Source organism: Ostreococcus tauri, assembly GCF_000214015.3.
Source record: "Ostreococcus tauri WGS project CAID00000000 data, contig chromosome 18, whole genome shotgun sequence".
NCBI classification, from domain to species: domain Eukaryota; kingdom Viridiplantae; phylum Chlorophyta; class Mamiellophyceae; order Mamiellales; family Bathycoccaceae; genus Ostreococcus; species Ostreococcus tauri.
Window position 1 is genome coordinate 175,556 of NC_014443.2, and position 20,222 is coordinate 195,777.

Sequence of the window (20,222 nt, forward strand, 5' to 3'; positions counted from 1 at the left end):
CGCGCGACGCCGATGACGGTGCTTCGTGGACGCGACGTGGAGGGGGACGGCGACGCGGCGGCGGCGCGATGGAGCGAGACGCGCGCGCGGGCGAGACGGGCGCGTGCTTCGGGACGCGTGGGCGATGCGTCGGCGGTGGTCGGGGTGGAGGGTGATGGTGGTGATGATGCGAGTGATTCGTCGAGCGATTGGGGGGGGTGGGAGGGGGAGGAAGAGGCGATGGGGGACGCGGCGGAGCTCGAGGCGAAGACGACGGCGACGCCCGAGCGGGGCGATTCGCGCGATGACGACGATGGGTCGATCGAGAGCGACTCGGACGTGGTGTCGGTGAAGTATTTTCCGCCGTTGATGTATCTGTCGGTGGGTGAGGACGCGTTCACGCTGCCTCCGGGGCTCGCGCGAGACGTCGGTCGCGACGCCGCGCGCGCGCTGACGGGGGAATCGAGGACGCACGGAGTGGTCGGGCATTACTTGGCCGAGATCGCCGCGCATTGGGCGCTCGTGCCGGATTATTTTGCACTCGGCGCGAACGCCGAGGCGGTGGCTCGAGTGGCGGCGACGACGCGCGTCGAGCCGGTGGGCGTCGACGCGAGCGCAAAGCCGCGTTCGGCCGCCGTCGTCATCGTCGATAGAGAGATGGATTTGATGACACCGAGCACGAGTCGAGATGGATGGCTCGAGCGCGTGTTGGACGACGACTCGAGAGACGTGGACGCGACGGAACGCGTTGCGTCCATGTTGTGCCCGCTCTCGAGCGACGCGGCGGCGGTGGCCCTTGACGAGGCTCTGTGCGCGAAGACCGCTCGAGACGGGGCGATTCTCATTCAAAAGCTTCTCAGAGAGGCACTGCGCGCGGAATCCATCGATGCACCGGTGATCGATGCGAAACAGACCGGAGTCGTCGCCGCCGAAGACCTAGAGACGCTGACGCAGGCGCTCGAGTCTGATCCGAACGTCGCTTTGCGTCGTCGCGCGTTGATTCAGCGCGCCAAGCTCACCGCGAGCGGACTCACGAGTGAGAAGGAGATGCGAGCGAACAGGCAGATCATCGCTGTACAGCGACTGACGTCCGCGGCGCTCGAGGGTGGTGCTCGAGCGGTGTGCGCGACGACGATTGAGATTCTCAAAATGTTGTACTCAGCGGGCGGCACTGCGGCGGGGCGCGTGCGTGAGGCGTTGGCGCTCATCTTAGCCGCGTACGTCATCGCGTGCGAGTCGAACGCGTGCGCGCGAATCGACGACAGAGGACGTTCGCCGTTTGCGGAGCGAGACGAGACGGAGCTTCGAGACGCGTTTCTCAACGCGCTTCTCGCGAGCGACGCCGACGCCGCGCGCGAGCAACTCGGCGCGACTTTCGATGCCAGAGCGCTCGCGGCCATCAACGTCGTTCGACAGCGCGGTGGCACGACGACGACGACGCTCGCGGAGAGCGCCAAGACGGACGAAGCGGACGATTGGGGCGACGACGACGATTGGGGCGACGACGATTGGGAAAATCCAGCCGCGCCGAGAGACAATCCGAGCGGTGATGACGCCGGGACGACCACGAGTACGTTCTCAAACGAGGATGATCCCGAGGTGAAAGTGGCCCTGAACGATGCTCGAGCCGCGGTCGAGCGCACGCTCGCCCGAGCCGGTCGCGTCGCCGCCGCCGGTCGCGGTTGCCTCAAGCATCCGCGAACAGAGCCGACGTCGCTCTACGCGCACGGCTTACCCAATCCCACGATATTGGATCTCATCGATCGAGTACAATCAGCGACGGATGATCAAGGCGTGTGCGCTAATTTTGTCCACGTTGCCTCATCGCTCGGTGGCTTGCTCAAGCGCGCCGCGAACACTGCGTCGGCGTCAATCGTCACCGGCGCCATGGGTCGTCTCGGCGCTCTCATCGACAAAGTCACCGCCGCGCCCAAACCGAGCGATCGTGACGTTGTCATCATCTTCATCCTCGGTTCAGTCTCCTTGGGCGAGTTCTCATCCTTCAAGGCTAATCGCGTTTGCGCCATCGAGCGTGCTCAAACGCAACGCGGCGCCAAATCCGCCCAAATCATTCTCGGCGCTCTACGTCTCGATCGCTCCGGCGACGCCGCCCTCGCCGCGCTCACCGCTTAAACGGCACACCGACTGCGCGCATACACTGAAATTAGCGCGATTTTAATCGCACCTCTAGTCCTAGCGCCACCCTCCGCCGCGTCCGCCGACGCCCACCCGCGCCCAGCCGTCGCCCCATCCACGCCCCACCACCAAAATCGTGTAGGCGAACAGTATGTAGGGTTTAGATTTTCGGCTCAGATTCAAAACCACCGCGCGATCGTCCCCATCGTTCGCGTCTCCGCTCCGGCACACCGCTTCGCTCGATCGACGCGAGCGCGCGTTCGAACCGAACTTTTCACGCGCACGCTCCATCCCTCGCGCGCGCGCGAACACGTCGACGTGTGCACGCCACGGGCTCGAAACATGTCGAATCAAGACGTGGCGGCTGCGCTCGATCGAGCCAACCCGAGCGCGTTTCAACAGCTCCTGAGCGGCTTACAGAGCGCCGATAACGAGCATCGTCGACGATGCGAGAGCCTATTCGAGGCGTGTAAGACGCACGGTGATTCCCTGGCGGAGAGCTTGATCGGGGCGCTTCGGACGAGCCAAGACGCGCGGACGCGGGAGCAGAGCTGCGTCTTGGCGCGAAGAGCGTTCACGTCGGAAGACGGGAAGATGTGGGTGAATTTGGGAGCAGAGACGCGTGAGCGCGTGAAGAGAGAATTGTTGAACGCGTTGAGAGAGGAACCGGAGCGGAAGATTTCGCGAAAGACGTGTGACTTGATTTGCGAGGTCGCCGCGGGCGGTTCAGAGCGGGACGAGCCGTGGCCCGAGTTGATGCCGTTCATGTTCAGCGCGGTGAGCGAGGGCGGTGAAGGGTTGAAGGAGAGCGCTTTGAACGTGTTCGCGATGTTGGCGCCATTGATGAGCGAGGCGTTGGTGGGGCAGATTCCAACCTTGCACGCGACACTGAACGGGAGTTTGGCGAGCTCGGACACGCAGGTTCGATTGGCGGCTTTAAGAGCGACCTGCTCGTTCGTTGACGCTTTGGAAAACGCGAGTGATAGGACCAAGTTCCAAGATTTGTTGCCGGCGATGATGAACACGCTGGTGGAGGCGCTAAGAGGGCAAGACGAGAGCTCGGCGCAGGAGGCGCTCGGGTTGTTCATCGAGCTTGCCGAGTCGGATCCGCGATTTGTGCGCAATCACCTTACGCAGCTCGTGGAGGCGATGCTCAGCATCGCCGAGCACGAAGATCTGGAGGACGGCACGCGAACACTCGCGACCGAGTTCTTGGTGACGCTCACGGAGGCGAGAGATCGGGCGCCGGGGATGATGCGCAAGGTTCCGAACTTCGTCCCTCGTCTGTACAACTGCCTTGTCTCGTTCTTGTTCAATGACATCGAGGACGACGAAGATTGGCACACTGCGGAGAATGAGGAGGACGAGGGCAGCGGTCAAGGTGATCTCTACGACGTCGGACAAGAGTGCCTGGACCGCATCTCCATAGCGCTCGGTCCCAACTCCATGCTCCCAGCATGCGCCGCCACCATGCCGGCGCTCATCGGCGATGCGGATTGGAAGAAGCGCCACGCCGCGTTGATCGCGCTCTCGCAGATCGCCGAGGGCTGCGCCAAGGGCATGAAGAAGGACGTCGTCGGCGCTATTCAACCTTGCTTGCACGCGCTCTCCACGGACCCGCACCCGCGCGTTCGCTGGGCCGCCATCAACGGCTTGGGGCAAATGTGCACCGATCTGGGACCGAGACTTCAGGAGAAGGCGCACGCTCAAGTCTTGCCTCTCCTCTTAAACGCCATGGACGACTCAAAGAACCCGCGTTGCCAGGCACACGCGGCAGCAGCAACTGTCAACTTCAGCGAAGACTGCCCGCCTGAGTGCATGGCTCCGTATCTGGACATGCTCATGAACAAGCTCATGACGCTTCTGCAATCCGGGAACAAGTCGGTACAAGAGGCCGCGCTCACCGCTCTCGCATCGACTGCAGATAATGCTCAAGAGTCGTTCGTCAAGTACTACGACGTCGTTCTTCCATTCTTGAAGGCTATCTTGACCAACGCCAACGGCAAGGAGTATCGCATGTTGCGCGCCAAGGCGGTGGAGTGCATATCTCTCGTCGGTATGGCTGTTGGACGTGCCCGCTTCGCGGCGGACGCTCGCGAGATTATGCAGATGTTGATGCAGCTTCAGTCTGGCGGATTCGAAGACGACGACCCCACAGTGCAATACATGCTTCAGGCGTGGACCCGCCTGTGCAAGTGCCTTGGCGAGGAGTTCGTCCCGTACCTCGAAATCGTCATGCAACCGCTACTCAAGTCGGCGAACTTGAAGGCTGATGTTATCATCACCAACAAAGACGGGGACGGCGAAGAAGAGGAGGAAGAGGAGAATGAGGAGTATGAAAACGTCGATTACGGAGACAAGCGCGTGTCCATTCGCACCGCCGCTCTCGAAGAAAAGGCGACCGCGTGCAATATGCTGTGCTGCTACGTGGACGAACTCAAGGACGGTATCTTGCCGTACCTCGAACAGATCGTGCAGACGATGATTCCGTCCCTCGAGTTCTACTTCCACGAGGACGTTCGGCGCGCCGCCGTCACGTGCTTGCCGGATCTTCTTCGCGCCGCCAAGATCGCAGTGAGCAAGGGCGCGAAGGACCAAGCGTGGTTCGCTCAATTGGTACATCATGTCATTCCGCCGCTCATCACGGCGATGGAGAAGGAACCGGATGTTGAGGTTCAGGTACGTTCTACATTTGAAACGCGCACGGAGACAAATGATGAGACTTATGGATTCCCCTTCAAGACGCCCCAAAGGCGCTGTTGATAAATCCGATAACAGTCCCTGATGTTACTTTTTGTGTGTTGTCTTAATATTTCTCGAGCTTTTTCGCGATCAAAGTACTGACCGACGAGTTTTGTTTTACGCACGTCACAGGCGCGCATGCTCGAATCGCTCGCGGAGTCCGCCGGTGAAGCCGGTGAGCACGTTCGCGATCACCTGCCGAAGATGCTCGAGACGTTTAAAGTGCTACTCACAGAGTCTCTCGAGCGACGCGCCGAGCGTAATAAACGCGCGGGGACGGATGATTTCGATGAAGAGGAGATGCAAGCGCTTGAGGAGGAACAGGAGGCTGAGGACGACGTGTTCGATCAGTTCGCCGAGTGCGTGGGATCTTTGTTGAAGAGTTTCCACAGCGCAATTCTCCCCGCCCTTGAGCCCCTCCTTGGTTTCATCGTTCCTCTACTGGACAAGAACAGAACCCCTGCGGAGCGACGCATCGCCATCTGCGTGTTCGATGACATTTTCGAACACGCGAACGACGGCGGTGCAGCACTGAAATATTTGGACGGTTTCGTTGTTCCGTGCATCGCCGGTTGCACTGATAACGACGCGGATGTGCGACAAGCGTCTGTGTACGGGGTGGGTATCATGGCAGAGCACTGCGGCCAAAATTTTTCCCCGCACGTGCCCTCCGCGCTCACCGCACTCGCGAGCGTTATCCAGGCTCCAGGAGCTCGCGAAGACGAGAACATTTATGCGTTCGAGAACGCCGTCGCGGCGCTTGGTAAGATGTGCGAGTTTCAAAGTTCGGGGCTGGATGCGAACGTGATCCTGCCCTCATGGTTGGCCAACCTCCCAATAACCGAAGACAAGGTAGAGGCGAGAAACGTGCACGCGCAGCTCATGCGGTTGCTCGAGCTCAACGGTAGCGCCATTATGGGCGCCTCCTTCGAGCACCTTCCTCGCGTTGTGAGCGTGCTTGCGGACGTCCTGCCCACTTCCGGTTTGAGTGCGAAGCTCCGCCTCGTCGAACCGGATGTTGCGGCGAAGATGAAGCAATTCCTTGTTCAGATGCAAACGCAAATCCCGCAGGAGGCACTTGGGAAGGCGTGGGGCGTCTTGTCTGCAGAGAAACAAGCCGCGCTTCAGGCAGCGATGCAAAGTTGAGAACAGGAAACGTTGGTATAAACGATGATAGTGATTAAAAGAGACCGCGTCTTCGTCGCGTTCGAGCGAGCGACTCCTCGTCTCCCTCCTTATCGAGCTCTCGGCGTCTTCTCCGGATCGATCTGTACCCAGTCGTACCGCCCGTCGTACTTCTTCCGATCGAAATCTGGTAAATCGAACGCGCTCCCTGCTCCCAGATTGTTGAGCTCGTGCGCTCGGAGCAGGGCCTTGTCGTACGTCGCCTCCGTGGACCCGCAAGAGCCCACTCGCAGGAACTCATTGTTCGCGTCGAACGCCAAAATCTCATTAAACCCACCGAGACGGATCTTGATCGCTTTGAACGCCAGTCCAGTCGCGAGCGCGATCGATTTCTTCACCTCCGCCTTGGAATCGCGCTCGTCCACGTCGCAGTCGACGTAGTACACGGTGAACGGGCCGAGCTTGGATTTTATCACCGCACCCTCCGGATTCGGCGGTTCAAAGTAACACGTCACGCGCGTTTTCATCGCTTCACCCGTCACTCGATCACGTGAGTAATTATTACCGCCGCGTAACACCGCACTTTCCCACCGCACGCCGCGCTATCGCGCCGTCGCGTCTCATTGTTCGCTCGTCCGAGTGACAAAAACACGAAAAAAAACGCCTCTGGCGCTCGAGCGTTTCGGTGAAACTATCCTTGCGTACCCACCTACCAGTAACGTCTTTACAATACGCCACCTCCATATACCCCAATACTTTCACCGATGTGTACGTCAGTCGTCGACGCGATGCGAATCATCGACGCGCCGCCGCCCGCGCGCGCGTCCGCGACGTCGACGAGCGCGCGCGATCGCGAGATCGTGACCTCGACGAGCGCGCGCGCGCGGTTCAATCGCGTCGCGACGCCGTTTCACGGTGGAGATTCGAGCGAATCCGAGGTGGAGAGCGATTTCGACGAAAGCGACGCGTCCGACGACGATCGCGACGACTTCGAGGGCTCCGATGGCGCGCGAAGCGGTGCGAATTACGTGTCGGTGTCGGGTGCTGGGGAGGGTCGGCAGTGCGTGGTCGTCGGGAGCGACGGCGTCGCGCGCGGGGTGTGGCGAAGCGTTTTGTTCAGCGAGGGCGACGATACGAACGATGTGAGCGTCGACGAGGCGTTCGAGCGGGTTTTGCGGTCGAAGGATAAACCTTGGGTGGTGGTTTTAGCGCGTGGTGGGATGTTCGCGGCGAGCGCGTTCGATTTGAGTAAGATTGGAGCGGAGGGCGCTGCGCCGCGAGAGGCGGCGATTCGGCACGCGACGGCTCGGAGATACGTCGTTCGGGCGAAAGCGGGCGGGCGGCAGGTGAGCAAGGATGGTGGTGGAAAGAACATTAAGAGCGCGGGGAGCTCGATGCGTCGAGCGAACGAGCAGGCGCTTGAGGCGGACATGCGACAAACTTTTACGTCGTGGAGAGACGTGGTAGAGGTGCGTTAAGACTCGGCGCAAAAAAAATGACATCGCGAACGATCCGGATGATGTAAAAACACACGCTGAGAACGTGCGTGGGGTGTGGCGGTAAAATGTCACGCTTGGCGCTCGAGTGGCTGTGCCGTTCGAAATGAGGGATGGTGAACCGCTCAAATCGATTTTGACGGACACATGCGCGAGACGCGAATGCGTCAAGGACCGCCCAGTGTCTGTCGAACCATCGATTTGCGTCCACACCGTCTCTAGACGAACGGCTTTGGGGCCCTCCGTGAGAAGCTTTGCTATGAGAGCTGACGGATCGCCGCTCGATTTTTCGTGATTTTTTCTTATTCGGACGCCTCGACTAACCCGACCCGCCTCGACGCAGAGCGCGAGTCTGATCTTCGTCAGCGTCAGCAAGGTGGACGCGAGGACTATCTTCAATGATAAGAACCCAATGCTTGATAGAAACGATCCGCGCGTGCGTCGGGTTCCGTTTATGACGGGACGTCCGACGTTCAACGAGACGCGTCGCGTCGTCGGTCGTCTGGCGACGCTCAATCTCAACGTCGTCGAGGAACCCAAGCATCCAACGCCCGAGGTGGACGACGATCTCGCATCGCTTGCGGATACGAAGTTCGTCATAGCAGCGCGACCGGCGGGGACACCAGCAGTACCAGAACCTATACTCGAACCCGAGATCGTCGTTCCAGAACCCGAGTTGCACGCCGCGGCGAGAACCGGAGACGCGGCTCGCGTGTACTCAATGATCGTCGACGAGAGCGCGGATCCCACGGAGACGTTTAAGGGAAAGGTAGCGTATAACGTGAGCAAGGACAAAGAGACGCGCGACGCGTTTCGTCGAGCCATGGCAAAGCTTCCTGAGGCGTGGGATTGGATTCACGGAGCTGCCGTGCCTAGTGCGTTGACGGACGAACTTGAGGCAAAACAAGCGGCCAAGGAGGCTGAGTACGAAGCCGCTCGCAAGGCGAAGGAGAAAGAGCGGAAGAAGACGCAAAAGGAGCGAAAGAAGAAGGAATCTGCGTCGGCGGCGCTGTTGGCCAAGACCGCGCCGCCCGAGCCATCCGCGATCGGGGAGAAAAAATCAGCCACGCTGCTGGATGCGGCCGACAGAGAGGCGAGAGAGCGCCGTGAACAAATGGTGCGTACGAAAACACATCGTCGTCGTAACTCGTACCACTCGTATTCGCGTTCGATCGACTCATCAAACCACGTTTTGTTTACTAACGCAGGCTCGCGCAGCAGAACGACGATTCGCGCAAGCGAAGAGCCCGGGCGTCGGCGCGCTCGGTGGGGCAAACTTTCGCGACACGACTTCGATTGGCGGTGGGACGATTGGCAGTTAGCGTGAAACATAATGCAGGCACCATGGCGCGCGGCGCCGTGCTCGGAGCCGCGCTCGCGGTCGTGCTTCAAAGCAGGGCAGAGAAGCGACGCTCGTAGATAGAAACATCGTGTGATGGAATAATTAGTTCCTTAGAAATTAAAAACATTACGCGCGCTTCGCCTCGATCGTCTGCAGGCAATCGACCACCGACGCGCCTTCCTGCATCTTCTCCGTCAACGCGTCGAACGCAGCGCGATTTTCGGAGAGAATGGTCGCCGCTTGAAACACCGCCCAACGAGTTATCTCTTGTTGACTCGCGTCGTTCAACTTTGGATCGACTCTGTTCAAAATTCTCTGCAGATCGAACAGATCGGCGCTCTGACCCATTACTTCCTCGAACTCCATCGCTTCCGCGGCGACGCCAGCCATGGAGATCACCGCGAGCGGCAAAACCTCGCTTGAGCTGAGTTTCGCCCCTTGGAAAATTTTCCGCTCAAGCTTGCTCTCCATAAAGTTTACGTGACTCTCATCGATCCCGAGATTGTACGACCCGACAGGAACGCCGCACGCATACCCAACCAAAAAGTGACCAGCCTCATGTCTAGCGATCCTTCGTCGATACTCTGGATCCACGCGCGCCAGGCGATCCGTCGCCACTCGAAGCAACCCGGGCGCCGTCGAACCGACGGCCAAGACAACGATCGGAATCCCACCAAGTAAATACGCACCGAACGCCCCGATATCCCCCGGTAACGTCGCCCCGACCACGACCGCTGCCAGCGAACACGTCAGGGTCACCGTGACGATCAGCTTTAAATCGTTCGCGTCGCTCGGCTTTGCGATTTGCTCCGGCGCCGCCTTGAGCACGCGCTTCAGCTCGTTCGGGAACACGTTCCTTCGCTGCGGGTTCTTCAGCGCGCTGTTCCACAACCACGAATCCTCTCTCATCGCGTTCAGGGCGCCGCGCACCGTGGACGTCGCGATCTCCAAGGCCTCGGCGCGCTCGCTCGGCGGTAACGCTCTGACTTTGGATAGTTCTTTATCGATTTCATCGTACTTTTCGGCCTTTGAAGCGTTGGCCGTGACGTATGAGCGGGATTTGAGTTGAACGCGGTGCCCGCGAGCGTTTGCGCGCGTCTTCGAGAGCGCGACGCGACCGGGGGCGACGGCGGTCGAGGCAGAGAGCATCGCGGAGAGGCGGGTTCTGCGGAGCGGGACGCGAGCGACACGGGTGCTTTGCGACGTTGCGAAAGATCGTGCGTTTGTACAACGGTTAAACGACGGGGTAATAATGTAATTAAGTTTTCTATCTACGCCGCGTAATCGATCTCGTTGGACAAGATTTGGTCGAGGGTTTGTTTGCGTCGGATGCACACCATGTCGCCGGCGCCGCGGCGCATGACCTCGGGCGCCTCCGGGAATGAGTTGTAGTTCTTGGACGCCATGCCCGCGCAGTACGCGCCCGATCCCTCGATGACGATGAAGTCGCCGATGTTGACCTCGCCCATGGTGCGCTCGGAGATGGTCTCCGGCTCGTCCGGCGCTGGCGTCATCAAGTCGCCAGATTCGCAGCAGTGTCCGACGACGACGTACTCGGCTTGCGTTTCAGGAAGGGTACCATCCTTGGTCACGCTCACGAGCGGGTGCTGAGAGCCGTACAGGCTCGGGCGGAGGACCTCGGTCATCCCGCAATCGAGCTTCAAGAAGGTGTGACCCTCGGCGGTGCCCGTGGTGACCTTGTCTTGGACTCTCGTGACGACGGCGCACGAGTTGGCGAGCAAAAACGTGCCGGGTTCAATCTCGAGCTTGAGCTTGCGACCGGTCTCCTCGGCGAACTTCTCGAACGCTTCCTTCACCGGCACGCCGACGACGGCGAGATCGGTGGACTTTTCGTAGGACATGCGTCCAACCTTGTATCCACCGCCCAGGTTGAGCGTCGTCACGTCCGGGAACTCTCGGCACAGATCGAGCGACATCCCGCTCACCTTTTGCCACACCGCCGGGTCGCTCCCGCTACCGATGTGCGTGTGCACGCGCACCACCTTTAGATTGTACTCGGCGACAATCTCCTTCACCCGCGGCAGGAGCTCGTACCAAATCCCAAAAGACGAGCTCGGACCGCCCACGTTCGTCTTCCCGGTCCCGCCGCTCCCCAACCCAGGATTAAACCGCACGCCGATCTCCCCCCCCGGAAACGCCGCGCCGAACCGCTCGAGCTGATCGAGCGAGCACGCGTTGATCCGCACCCCCTTCTCCACCAACTCGGGAAAAAAACTCGGCAACTCCTGTGTCGATAACGAAATCTCATCCCCCGCGAACCCCGCGCGCATGGCGCGCTCGCACTCGTACCCGCTGCTCGCGTCGACGTGCAAACCAGCCTTTTTAAAAATCTTCAAAATCGCCGCGTTCGGCGACGCCTTCATCGCGTATCGCACCGTCAACCCGTACGCGTTCGGGAACCCCTTCGCCACCGCCGCTCGCGCCTCGAGCGTGGGCGCGTCGTAGACGTACGTCGGCGTGCCGTGCGCCTCGGCGACTTTCACGACGTCGTTCGCGGTGAGAAACCGCAGGGTCTCATCGACCCCATTCCCGGGTCCCGCGCGCGTCGGTCGTCCTCGCGCGCCGTTCCAGCGCGTCGGTCGCCCGCGCGTCGGTCGCGCGGTCGCCCATCGCGGTCGCGCGCGCGTCACCGCCATGCTCGAGCGCGGGCGGGCGAATCGCGAACGTCGCGGGGCGCGACCGCGGGGAACCCAGGGTTTCGAACCCTCGAGAATGGTCCGCGTGTGTGTTTGTGAGACTGGCCCTCGAGAACGGTCCGCGTGTGTCATCGTGAGACTGTGTGAGCCTGTGTGCAAATAGGTCCGCGTGAGAATTTGTGAGACTATCCATCTCCGCACCCGCGTGTGGGCGTAACACCATCGACGGGCGCGATGGACGAGGACGCGCGCCTGCTCGACGCCTCCGCCGCCGACGGTGACCGTGGACGATGGCGACGTCGACGCGCGCTCGCGCTCGGCGTCGCCGTCGCGGCGTCGCTCGGTGTCGTCGCGTTCGGCGCGCGCGCGGATGGGACGCGGACGTGGCGACGGACGGGGGCGACGGCGACGGCGACGGCGACGACGACGATCGTCGTGCTCGGCGATGCGAGTGAGGGTGAAGATCTCGAGCGCGCGCGGACGTCGATGGCGTACGCGGAGCGGGCGATGGTGATGGATGGGGCGTCGGCGGATCGCGCGCGGACGCGCGTGCGGTTCAGCGCGGGCGTCTTCCCGAGTCGATGGCCGGATACGTTGAGCTTGGCGAGCTCGTATGTGAATTATTATCGCGATGGGAAGTGCTGCGATGACGAGAGCGTGGAGTCGAGGTATCCGTTTGATGATATTTTGAAGAGCGAAAAGATTAATCGGTGCGCGCCGGGGCATCGGTGCGGCGATCCGACGCTGACGCATCACTTGGGGTGCTTCACCTCGCACTTGGGGGCGTTCGAGGAGGGTTTGAGGACGGAGGGAGATAAGTTTGTTATCTGGGAATCCGATGCGCCGCACATGGCGTCGGTGCACGTGGCGGATTACGACGAGTTGGCTCGACGCCTCCCCGCGGACGCAGACATGGTGTGGATGCAGGTACACCAAAACGCTCCAGGGCCGTTCGTAGGTAAGTTCCCTTCCAAGGCGAGCGGTAAGTGGACCGCGGAGATGCGTAATGAGCAGCTCGAGGCACATAACGCGTCGAGCAGCGTGTACCTCTATCGCTTCAACAAGCAAACCGGTTGGGCGGGTTCGTCGAATATCATGTGGACGCGCAAAGGTTTGTTAAAGGTGCGCGAATACATCAAGGAAAAAGGCGGCGACATGATCGACGCCTGGCTCTACATGGGTTGCATGAAACGATGCGAGACGCATGATTGCATGAATTTGGTGTGCTACGACGCTCAGACGAGGGCCATTCCCAAGGAATGGCTCGGAGGTTTCGTGCCCAACTGGTACGAGCAGGATGGCGTCGACCGCGCGGTCGATCCCGAGATGTATCTCCCCTTCGACAAGGAACACCTCAGATACAACCAGATGGGATGTGAAAGAGGTGGTGCAGATTTCGAGCAGCACGGTGCCTTCTTCCCGGTCGGCTTGGAGGCGGACGGCGAGGTCTTTGAGGACACCATTAATAACGTCTTGTCGTACGAGGGCGCGATGCAGGCTTTGGTGAACCCGTGCGCCACTGCGCTCCCGCTCCATCCACCGCGCGTCGACGCGCGAACCGCCTCCGTGGCTTCGCTCGCGTTACGTAAGAAGAGCACAGACGGCATTCTCTTCCAGAGCACCAGAGTGATAGCCGAAGACGTACTCATCACGGCGCTGCGAGAAGAGCGATCGAAATCATCCGAAGCGCGTTAACGCCTCGCGCGCGATCAATCGACTGCATTCACGGTCGCGTTATACAACACTATGCAAACATGTTCTTTAAACGTAAAAAGTTGTCATGATAATTTTCACGTCATCTTCGAAGCGTCGTTTCGAAGCGTCTCACGTCTCGACATCGTCGCGGTCGCCCGCGCGCGAACAAACCGCCGCCGCCGCGCGCCGTCCGCACAAGTCGACGCGTCATGTCGCGTGTAGTCCAACCCGCGACGCAACCGTCGACATGCACCCACCGTGTGCCTTCTGAACGCATCAAGAGTCGTTGCGGCGTCCGAACGCGCGCGAATTCGCGTCCGGAAGATGAAACCGCGTCCACGAGCAGACGCCAAATCATCAACTCGTTCGCCTCTCTCTCCCTCGTGATCCCTCTGGAGGCAACCGCGACGACGAAGATCGAATACGATAGACGTCTGGTAGATGCCTACGCGTTCGATGTCCCCCTCAAGGTCAGAGCGCTTCGTGGGAGCACGGCGCAGAACGCGAGCAGGGAATTCGCGCAGACGCAAACGAGACGCGTCAAGTTGGAGCTGAGCACGACGCCGTCGATCGCGCGTTCGTATGAGGAATTGTTACGGCCAGGAAAGAGAATTGGTAAAAAGGGGATAGATTGCGCGACCTTAGGGGACGAGTGGTTGCGACCGGCGATCGAACGCGGGTTGATATTGCCGATACCGAATGCAGAGCGGAGCGCGTGGTGGAACGCGATCCCGCCGGTGTGGAGACAGCTCGTGCGGAGAGATCCGAGGAGTGGTTTGCTGAGCTCGAGTGGGGATATCTTCGGGGCGCCGTACAGGTTCGGGTGCGTGACGATCGCATACAGGAAGGACAAGCTGCCAAAGGGGGTGAAGCCGCCGACGGATTGGAGCGACTTGTTTGATCCGCGCTTGCAGGGGATGATCGGGATGCCAAACGCGCCGAGGTTGGTGCTGAGCGCGGCGTTGAAGGCGGAGGGGATGTCGGTGAACGTCGGGGACGTGGGCGGGGTAGACGGAAGGGTGAGCGCGCGCGTGCGTCAACTGCGTGAGAGCGTGAAGGTGTTTGATGATTTGCAATACTTGCAAGCCCTCGCGTGCGGCGACTGCGCCGTTGTCGTCGGGCCGTCGGAGGACGTATTCTCCGTCGCGAGACGATCGACACTGATCGTTCCCGTGGTCCCGCGATCGGGGACGACGCTCTGGAGCGATTGCTGGGTGGTACCGACGACGAGTGTCACAAACGTCGGCGGCGGGCCATCGCCCGCGTTGGAACAATGGATAAATTACACCCTCTCGCCGGCGCGCGTGAACATGCGAGTCGGTTTGAAGGGAGGTATTTCACCGCTCATGTTCGACGGTCGCGGTATCGAGAGTGGTTACGCGCGGTATCCTAACGTTGCTCGTCCCGTGCTCGGGACATCCGATGAAGACATGCTCAAGGGTTGGATTCCAGACGACTCTGTCTGGGCTGCGAGCGAGTTCCAGCTCCCTCTGACCGATCGCGTTCGCGCACAATACGTTGCGATGTCGCGACGGTGATGATTCCACGTAGCACTGAAGAGTACATTTATTGGGTCATCATAAGGTTCGTTGCGCGAGTTGCTTCGCTCGCATTCTATTACAATTGTCACGGAGTTGCCGCGCTTGACACTCGCGCCGATAGCGCCTCTTCTTGCCGAAGCAACGCTCGGAATCGATCGACGCGTTCCCGTAGCCGAGCGACGTCTTCTGCGCGTTCGGCTAAGACTGTTTCTAGATCGTCCAAGTAGGCGTCCACCCCGCTTCCGGGCTCGTCGACTCGTTCTAGGAATTCCATCTCGCGTCGCACCATCGCCATCGATCGCTCGACGTGCGCCCGGTGCTCGGCAATGATGGTATCTTCTTCACCAAGTATAACGTCAATTAAAGCGTCGTGCGCGCGAACAGCTTCCTCGCGCGATGTGGGTTCGACAGTGCCCAATCCAGGCGTGGCGAGCGGCGCACTCGACGTACAACGAGCGACGTCCGTGTCTCGAGCGCTCGGTGCGCTCGCGCGCGACTCCAACCTCGTCGTTGTCGACGCCAACGTAAAAGTAGACTGCGAATGACGCGGTGTTGAGGGCATTGAGGATCGACGTTGTGTCTGCATGGACTGTCGATGCCGGCGCGCCAAGCCAGCCGTCGAAGCCGTCGGCGACCCAGTCGTCGATGTTTCACTCCCGCGCGTGAGCTCTCGCACGCGATCGGCGTATCGAAGTGTGTTCAAGGTGTGCTCGCATGATCCCTCCGCTGGCGAGACATTAGCGATCATCACCGTTCTGGAGTCTCCCAGGAAGGAGTCTCGCAAGACCTCTGTGAGCTTCGATCCGCGAAACGGAACGTGCGTCGCTCCAGAATCAAGTGCTCGTATGCACTCCTTCAAAGCTAAGAGCGACTTGTTTATCTCTGCACCTTCGATGCGAGTCTGACGATCGTTGTCCGTCGTGTCCGCACCGCGTTCGCTTCCGGCCAAGTCGATGAATGACAGCTTGCCAAAAATTTCAGCTGTGAGAGGCTCTCCTGTGGTGAACGCCGCGTGCTGCGCCTTGGCTTGATCCACCGGTCGCTTCAAAACGAGCTGCAAAATCGCGTGCGAGCGCGAAGATTCCGAGTTTGCACCGGTACAGCCCACGCATCGAGCCTTGGCGCCACGTTCGATGAGCTTGTCGAACGCTTCGGCGCCGACGACGCAATGTTCCTGTAGTCCCACGACGCAAATCTGAGATTTAGAATCCTCCAGCACGCGAAGCTTTCGACGAGCGTTCAAGAGATCGAACACGCGTCCACCGTAAATCTCAAACGCACTCAACCAGAGTTGCAGGTTTCCCCTTGCGTCGTCGGAGTCACGAAATTGATCCACCGCCGAGAGAAAGTCTCTGGCCGCGCGACCCGGAAGCGGCTGCATTGTGTACGTCTTCCCACTTCCCGTTTGACCGTACGCGAAACAGGTTGCGTTCGCTCGCTCTAACACGAAATTCACGAGTGGTTCGACTTCGCTAGCATAGATCTCGTCGTTCGACACCGATGCGTCGTACACGGCGTCAAACGCAAATGCGTGCGACTCCACGAAACGTGTCAAATCCACCTTTACCTTTGGCTCCCACACTGTGAACTCGGACGCCGCGGCGTCGCTCGTGCATATATCCCTCTCCTTTTTTGTCATTTCCTTGCCGTTTAGCGGACGCTTACGCACCGAAACGCGAATCTTCGACTGCGCGCGAGGGGCCGGCATCACTTTTTTCAAAGACGGCGCCGCCGACCCAGCATCGCCCGCGGGAACGATTTCAGGCGATCGTTCTTGCCCGTCTAGCATCCTTCGTTCGTCGACGTTTTTCGTCGCTCCACTCTCGATATCATCTTTCCTTGCCTCGACATCGACGTATTTGTCTTCGTCTTCGTCGTGTTCCGTCGAGCGCTTGGCCTCGACGCGCATCTCTCGCACCATGCGCATCACCCTCGATCGATCCGCCACATCCCTGATCTCCATCTCGTCCAACTTCTCCGATGTCAGCGCACGCACGCCATCGTCGCCTAGCTTGACGAGAACGTCCCTGTACCGCGCCAATCCGTGCGCGCGCACCGCCCTGCGCGAAACGTCGAGCATCCGCCTCCGCGTCAGTCCTCTCCTTCATCCCTTTCCTCCGACCGCACCCTCGCCCGGTCGCAGTTTCACACCGCAGTCGAAATCACTTCTCGCACCACACGCGCGCGCGACACCGTGGACGCACCGTCGCGTCGCCACCGCCCGAGCGACGCTCATCGGCGCGTTTTGACCGAAAAGCACACAAAGTCGCCGGTTCGTCTTCCGCGTCGTCTTCCGCCCCACCCCCCCGCGCGCGCGCGCCCGACGCGCGCGCGAATCGCGAAAATCACGCGTTCGTTCCGATCGTCGCCGTCGCTCGCGATCGGCGCGGCGACGCGCGCTGAAGTGACGCGTCGTCATTTCGTGAGGCGTTGACCGGGCGCCCGCGCGCGCGCGCCCGACGCGCGCGTCCATCGCGCGAGGCGCGAACGACGAAAGAGCGCGCGTTGAGCGCTCGCGCGTCGAACGCGGCGCTCGCGCGGGGCGCGGCGAGGCGAAAACGCGATGGATGCGAGCGCGGAGAGCGAGGGCGTCGACGCGCGAAGAAACGCTCTCTCGGCCGACGCCGAGGGCTCGACGCGCGCGGAAGACGGAGGCGGGGAAACGGAGACGACGGTGGTGTCTGCGCGCGATGCGCTGGCGAATGCGATCCGGGACGCGACGTTGATCGCGCGCGGCGGCGGCGCGGCGACGAACGACGCGAACGGAGACGCGAACGATGAGATGGAAGACGCGAACGAGGGGAGAGAGGTTTATCAGGGAAGGCTCGTGAGCGCGCTGGTCGCGGCGGAGCATGGAGCGCCGACTGCGGCGCTGTTTGTGATCGTTTTCGTGTACTTGCACTGCGCGGCGTTGGCGTTCGTGGCGTGGTTGACGTACGCGTCGCGGAGGATGAACGCGGTAACGCAGGCGTGCGTGAGCGCGAGAGATGAGAGGAAATTAAGCGAGGTGGTGACGTACGCGTCGTTGGTAATCGGACACGTCGTCGTGATTTGGTGGTTGACGCCGTCGGGACGTCGAGCGAGACAGTTTTTCAGGACGGGCGCGGAGTCACCAAGTTTCATCACGAGTCTACTCGACGTATTTGTTCTCGATTCGAGCGCACGATTCGTTTTCATTCTTTCAAAGCTCGTCGTCGTCGCTCTGCCGCTGTCGACGTTGCAGAAGTTGTTACGAGCGCGAGGACGCGCGTCCGGGGCGACGTCGCCAAAAGTCTCGACGGTGAAGATGCCCCCAGCGCGTCTCTACAGGCGCAGAGCGTCGTTGTTGAGCATGATCGAGTACGCGAGTTTGATGGTTCGAAGTTTGGTCCCGGTCTCCGTGTGGTTGGCGTACTTTCAGCGCGAGTTACCGAAGGTGTTAGCATCCATCATCACGGGCCTCTACCTGTTGACCAAGTCGCGAGGTTTGGTGCGCAGCGGCTCGGATTTCGTCAAGGCCGTATCGGCGTGGTTATCGCTCGGTTCGCGCTCGTCCGCGAACGGCGAGATGGCCACGAGGGAGGATCTCATGGAGGCGGGAGACGTATGCGCAATTTGTCAGGAGAAGTGTGTCGACGCCATCAAGCTTCGATGCTCTCACATATTTTGTGACGACTGCATCGGCGAGTGGTTCGACAGACAACCCTCGCGAGGGGCTTCGGGTTTGTCGAAAACGTGTCCAACGTGTCGTGCGGTCGTGCAGAGCGGCGTACAGCGATCGTACGGAAACGGCGCGAGCTCCCTCCTTCCGATTTTGTTTTGAGTGGGGCATCGCGCGCGCCCACCTTGTACAGTGCTTTGTTTTTAGGAAAAAAGAATCAGTGTGATATTAATGCAAGTTTACTTGGAACTAGAGCATATGCGGGAAGTTTTGCTACACGTTCGATACGCGGGTTCAACTCGAGTTCTTTGCCTGGCGCGTCAACGCACGCTTCAGAGCTTTTCTTGGCCATCCGCTGCGCGGAGTTGGCCGAGCTCGGTCGGCGCTTGCGTACCACAAATGGTGGACTTCGCGAACGCCGCGGCGGTATCAACACCAGAGGCAGCCTCTTCGGCGATCTTGGAGGAGATCCACTCAAAGGTCACCTTCAAGCCGTCCTCGAGCTTGACGGACGGAGCCCAGCCGAGCTTCTCCTTGATGAGGTCGTTGTTGGAGTTACGACCGCGCACGCCCTCCGGACCCGGAATGTGCTTGATCGGGAGATCCTTGCCCGCGAACTTGAGAGCCATCGCTTGCATGTCGTTCATGGAGATCATCTCATCGGAGCCAATGTTCACCGGCTCGGCGAAGTCGCTCTTGGTGAGGCGCAAGATGCCCTCGACGCAGTCGTCAATGTAGGTGAACGAGCGAGTTTGCTTACCGTCGCCCCACATCTCGACCTCGGTGGTCGCCGTCGCGGCCTTGCGACAGAACGCCGCCGGAGCCTTCTCGCGACCGCCCTTCCACGTGCCGTACGGACCGTAGATGTTGTGGAAGCGGCCGATGCGCGTCTGGATGCCAAAATCTTGTTGGTAGTGCTTGTACACTTCCTCAGACGCGAGCTTCTCCAAGCCGTACGCGTCTTGCGGCTGCGCCGGCCACGCGCACGATTCCTTCAAGCCGTCTTGCATCTCGGTGCTCAGCTGCGTCCCCTCCGGGTAAATGCACGCGCTCGACGCGTAGAAGCATCGAGTGACGTTTTGCACGCGCATCGCCTCCATCATGTTGAAAGAAATCATCACGTTGTTGTAAAAGATCACCGAGTGGTTGGACTGAATGAAACCCATCCCACCCATATCCGCGGCGAGGTTAAAGCAGTGATCGCACCCCTCGAGCACCTTTTTACAGTTTTCGTAGAGACGCAAGTCGACCAAGATGAACTCGTCGCAAAACATCTCCTCCGGCATGTGTTCATTGCGCTTCCAATCGCACGCGACGATGTGATGCCCCTCTTCCTTCAATCGCTTCGCCAGGTGACTTCCGATGAACCCCCCCGCGCCCGTGACGCAGATTTTCAGCTTCTTCTCCGGCCAATACGGCTCGCTCCCGTACACGCCTCGCAATTCGTACCCTGCGCGCGTCACGCCAACGCGTCGTCAGTCCACACCCATCGCACGTCGCCCCTCCGCCTCGCGCGCGATCGCGAGATACATCCCACGCGCACCATCGGGCGACCCATCGGGCGGAGCACCCGCGTTCGTCGCCCGACGTCCCCGACGCGCGCGCGCCGTTTCCGGGTTCCGCACGTCGCGCGTCGCGCTCGATCGCCCCCTCCCGCGTCCACGCCGACCGTCGCCCGCGCCGTCGCGCGCGCGCGATCGATCGAGGAATATTCACGCGCGCCGTCACCGCGAACGCGTCGTCCATCGCGCGCACCCGCCGCCGCCATCGTCGCGTCGTCACCGTCTGTCGCGGTCGCGGTCGCGGTCGCGGTCGCCGCCGTCGACGTCGACCGCGCGTCCGCGGCGGCGTCGATGGGCGTGTGTCGTT

General features: G+C 60.7%; 11 protein-coding genes across 11 annotated transcripts; 6 read left to right on the forward strand and 5 right to left on the reverse strand.

The window, feature by feature from the left end:
- Positions 1–12: 12 nt before the first annotated feature.
- On the forward strand, positions 13–2,112 carry OT_ostta18g00950 (unnamed product; the record flags this gene model as incomplete). The annotated part of the gene is made up of 1 exon (XM_003084090.2): positions 13–2,112. The coding sequence occupies one exon, from the start codon at positions 13–15 to the stop codon at positions 2,110–2,112; it is 2,100 nt and encodes a 699-aa protein (XP_003084138.2).
- A 345-nt stretch (positions 2,113–2,457) lies between these two features.
- OT_ostta18g00960 (Armadillo-type fold) lies at positions 2,458–6,003 on the forward strand (the record flags this gene model as incomplete). Its single annotated transcript, XM_022983163.1, has 2 exons — positions 2,458–4,794; positions 4,990–6,003. 2 exons carry the CDS (start codon positions 2,458–2,460, stop codon positions 6,001–6,003), a joined length of 3,351 nt encoding a protein of 1,116 aa, XP_022840548.1.
- An 89-nt stretch (positions 6,004–6,092) lies between these two features.
- Positions 6,093–6,509, reverse strand: OT_ostta18g00970 (unnamed product; the record flags this gene model as incomplete). The annotated part of the gene is made up of 1 exon (XM_003084092.1): positions 6,093–6,509. The coding sequence occupies one exon, from the start codon at positions 6,507–6,509 to the stop codon at positions 6,093–6,095; it is 417 nt and encodes a 138-aa protein (XP_003084140.1).
- A 261-nt stretch (positions 6,510–6,770) lies between these two features.
- OT_ostta18g00980 (unnamed product) lies at positions 6,771–8,897 on the forward strand (the record flags this gene model as incomplete). Its single annotated transcript, XM_022983174.1, has 3 exons — positions 6,771–7,451; positions 7,822–8,595; positions 8,697–8,897. 3 exons carry the CDS (start codon positions 6,771–6,773, stop codon positions 8,895–8,897), a joined length of 1,656 nt encoding a protein of 551 aa, XP_022840549.1.
- Positions 8,898–8,946: 49 nt separating this feature from the next.
- Positions 8,947–9,969, reverse strand: OT_ostta18g01000 (unnamed product; the record flags this gene model as incomplete). The annotated part of the gene is made up of 1 exon (XM_003084095.1): positions 8,947–9,969. The coding sequence occupies one exon, from the start codon at positions 9,967–9,969 to the stop codon at positions 8,947–8,949; it is 1,023 nt and encodes a 340-aa protein (XP_003084143.1).
- Positions 9,970–10,091: 122 nt separating this feature from the next.
- OT_ostta18g01010 (Orn/DAP/Arg decarboxylase 2, N-terminal) lies at positions 10,092–11,477 on the reverse strand (the record flags this gene model as incomplete). Its single annotated transcript, XM_003084096.2, has 1 exon — positions 10,092–11,477. The coding sequence occupies one exon, from the start codon at positions 11,475–11,477 to the stop codon at positions 10,092–10,094; it is 1,386 nt and encodes a 461-aa protein (XP_003084144.2).
- Positions 11,478–11,711: 234 nt separating this feature from the next.
- OT_ostta18g01020 (unnamed product) lies at positions 11,712–13,172 on the forward strand (the record flags this gene model as incomplete). Its single annotated transcript, XM_003084097.2, has 1 exon — positions 11,712–13,172. The coding sequence occupies one exon, from the start codon at positions 11,712–11,714 to the stop codon at positions 13,170–13,172; it is 1,461 nt and encodes a 486-aa protein (XP_003084145.2).
- A 209-nt stretch (positions 13,173–13,381) lies between these two features.
- Positions 13,382–14,710, forward strand: OT_ostta18g01030 (Bacterial periplasmic spermidine/putrescine-binding protein; the record flags this gene model as incomplete). The annotated part of the gene is made up of 1 exon (XM_022983193.1): positions 13,382–14,710. The coding sequence occupies one exon, from the start codon at positions 13,382–13,384 to the stop codon at positions 14,708–14,710; it is 1,329 nt and encodes a 442-aa protein (XP_022840550.1).
- Positions 14,711–14,798: 88 nt separating this feature from the next.
- Positions 14,799–16,676, reverse strand: OT_ostta18g01040 (P-loop containing nucleoside triphosphate hydrolase; the record flags this gene model as incomplete). The annotated part of the gene is made up of 1 exon (XM_003084099.1): positions 14,799–16,676. One exon carries the CDS (start codon positions 16,674–16,676, stop codon positions 14,799–14,801), a length of 1,878 nt encoding a protein of 625 aa, XP_003084147.1.
- A 600-nt stretch (positions 16,677–17,276) lies between these two features.
- OT_ostta18g01050 (Zinc finger, RING/FYVE/PHD-type) lies at positions 17,277–18,515 on the forward strand (the record flags this gene model as incomplete). The annotated part of the gene is made up of 1 exon (XM_003084101.1): positions 17,277–18,515. The coding sequence occupies one exon, from the start codon at positions 17,277–17,279 to the stop codon at positions 18,513–18,515; it is 1,239 nt and encodes a 412-aa protein (XP_003084149.1).
- Positions 18,516–18,685: 170 nt separating this feature from the next.
- Positions 18,686–20,121, reverse strand: OT_ostta18g01060 (NAD-dependent epimerase/dehydratase; the record flags this gene model as incomplete). The annotated part of the gene is made up of 2 exons (XM_003084102.1): positions 18,686–19,803; positions 20,109–20,121. The coding sequence occupies 2 exons, from the start codon at positions 20,119–20,121 to the stop codon at positions 18,686–18,688; spliced, it is 1,131 nt and encodes a 376-aa protein (XP_003084150.1).
- Positions 20,122–20,222: the final 101 nt, after the last annotated feature.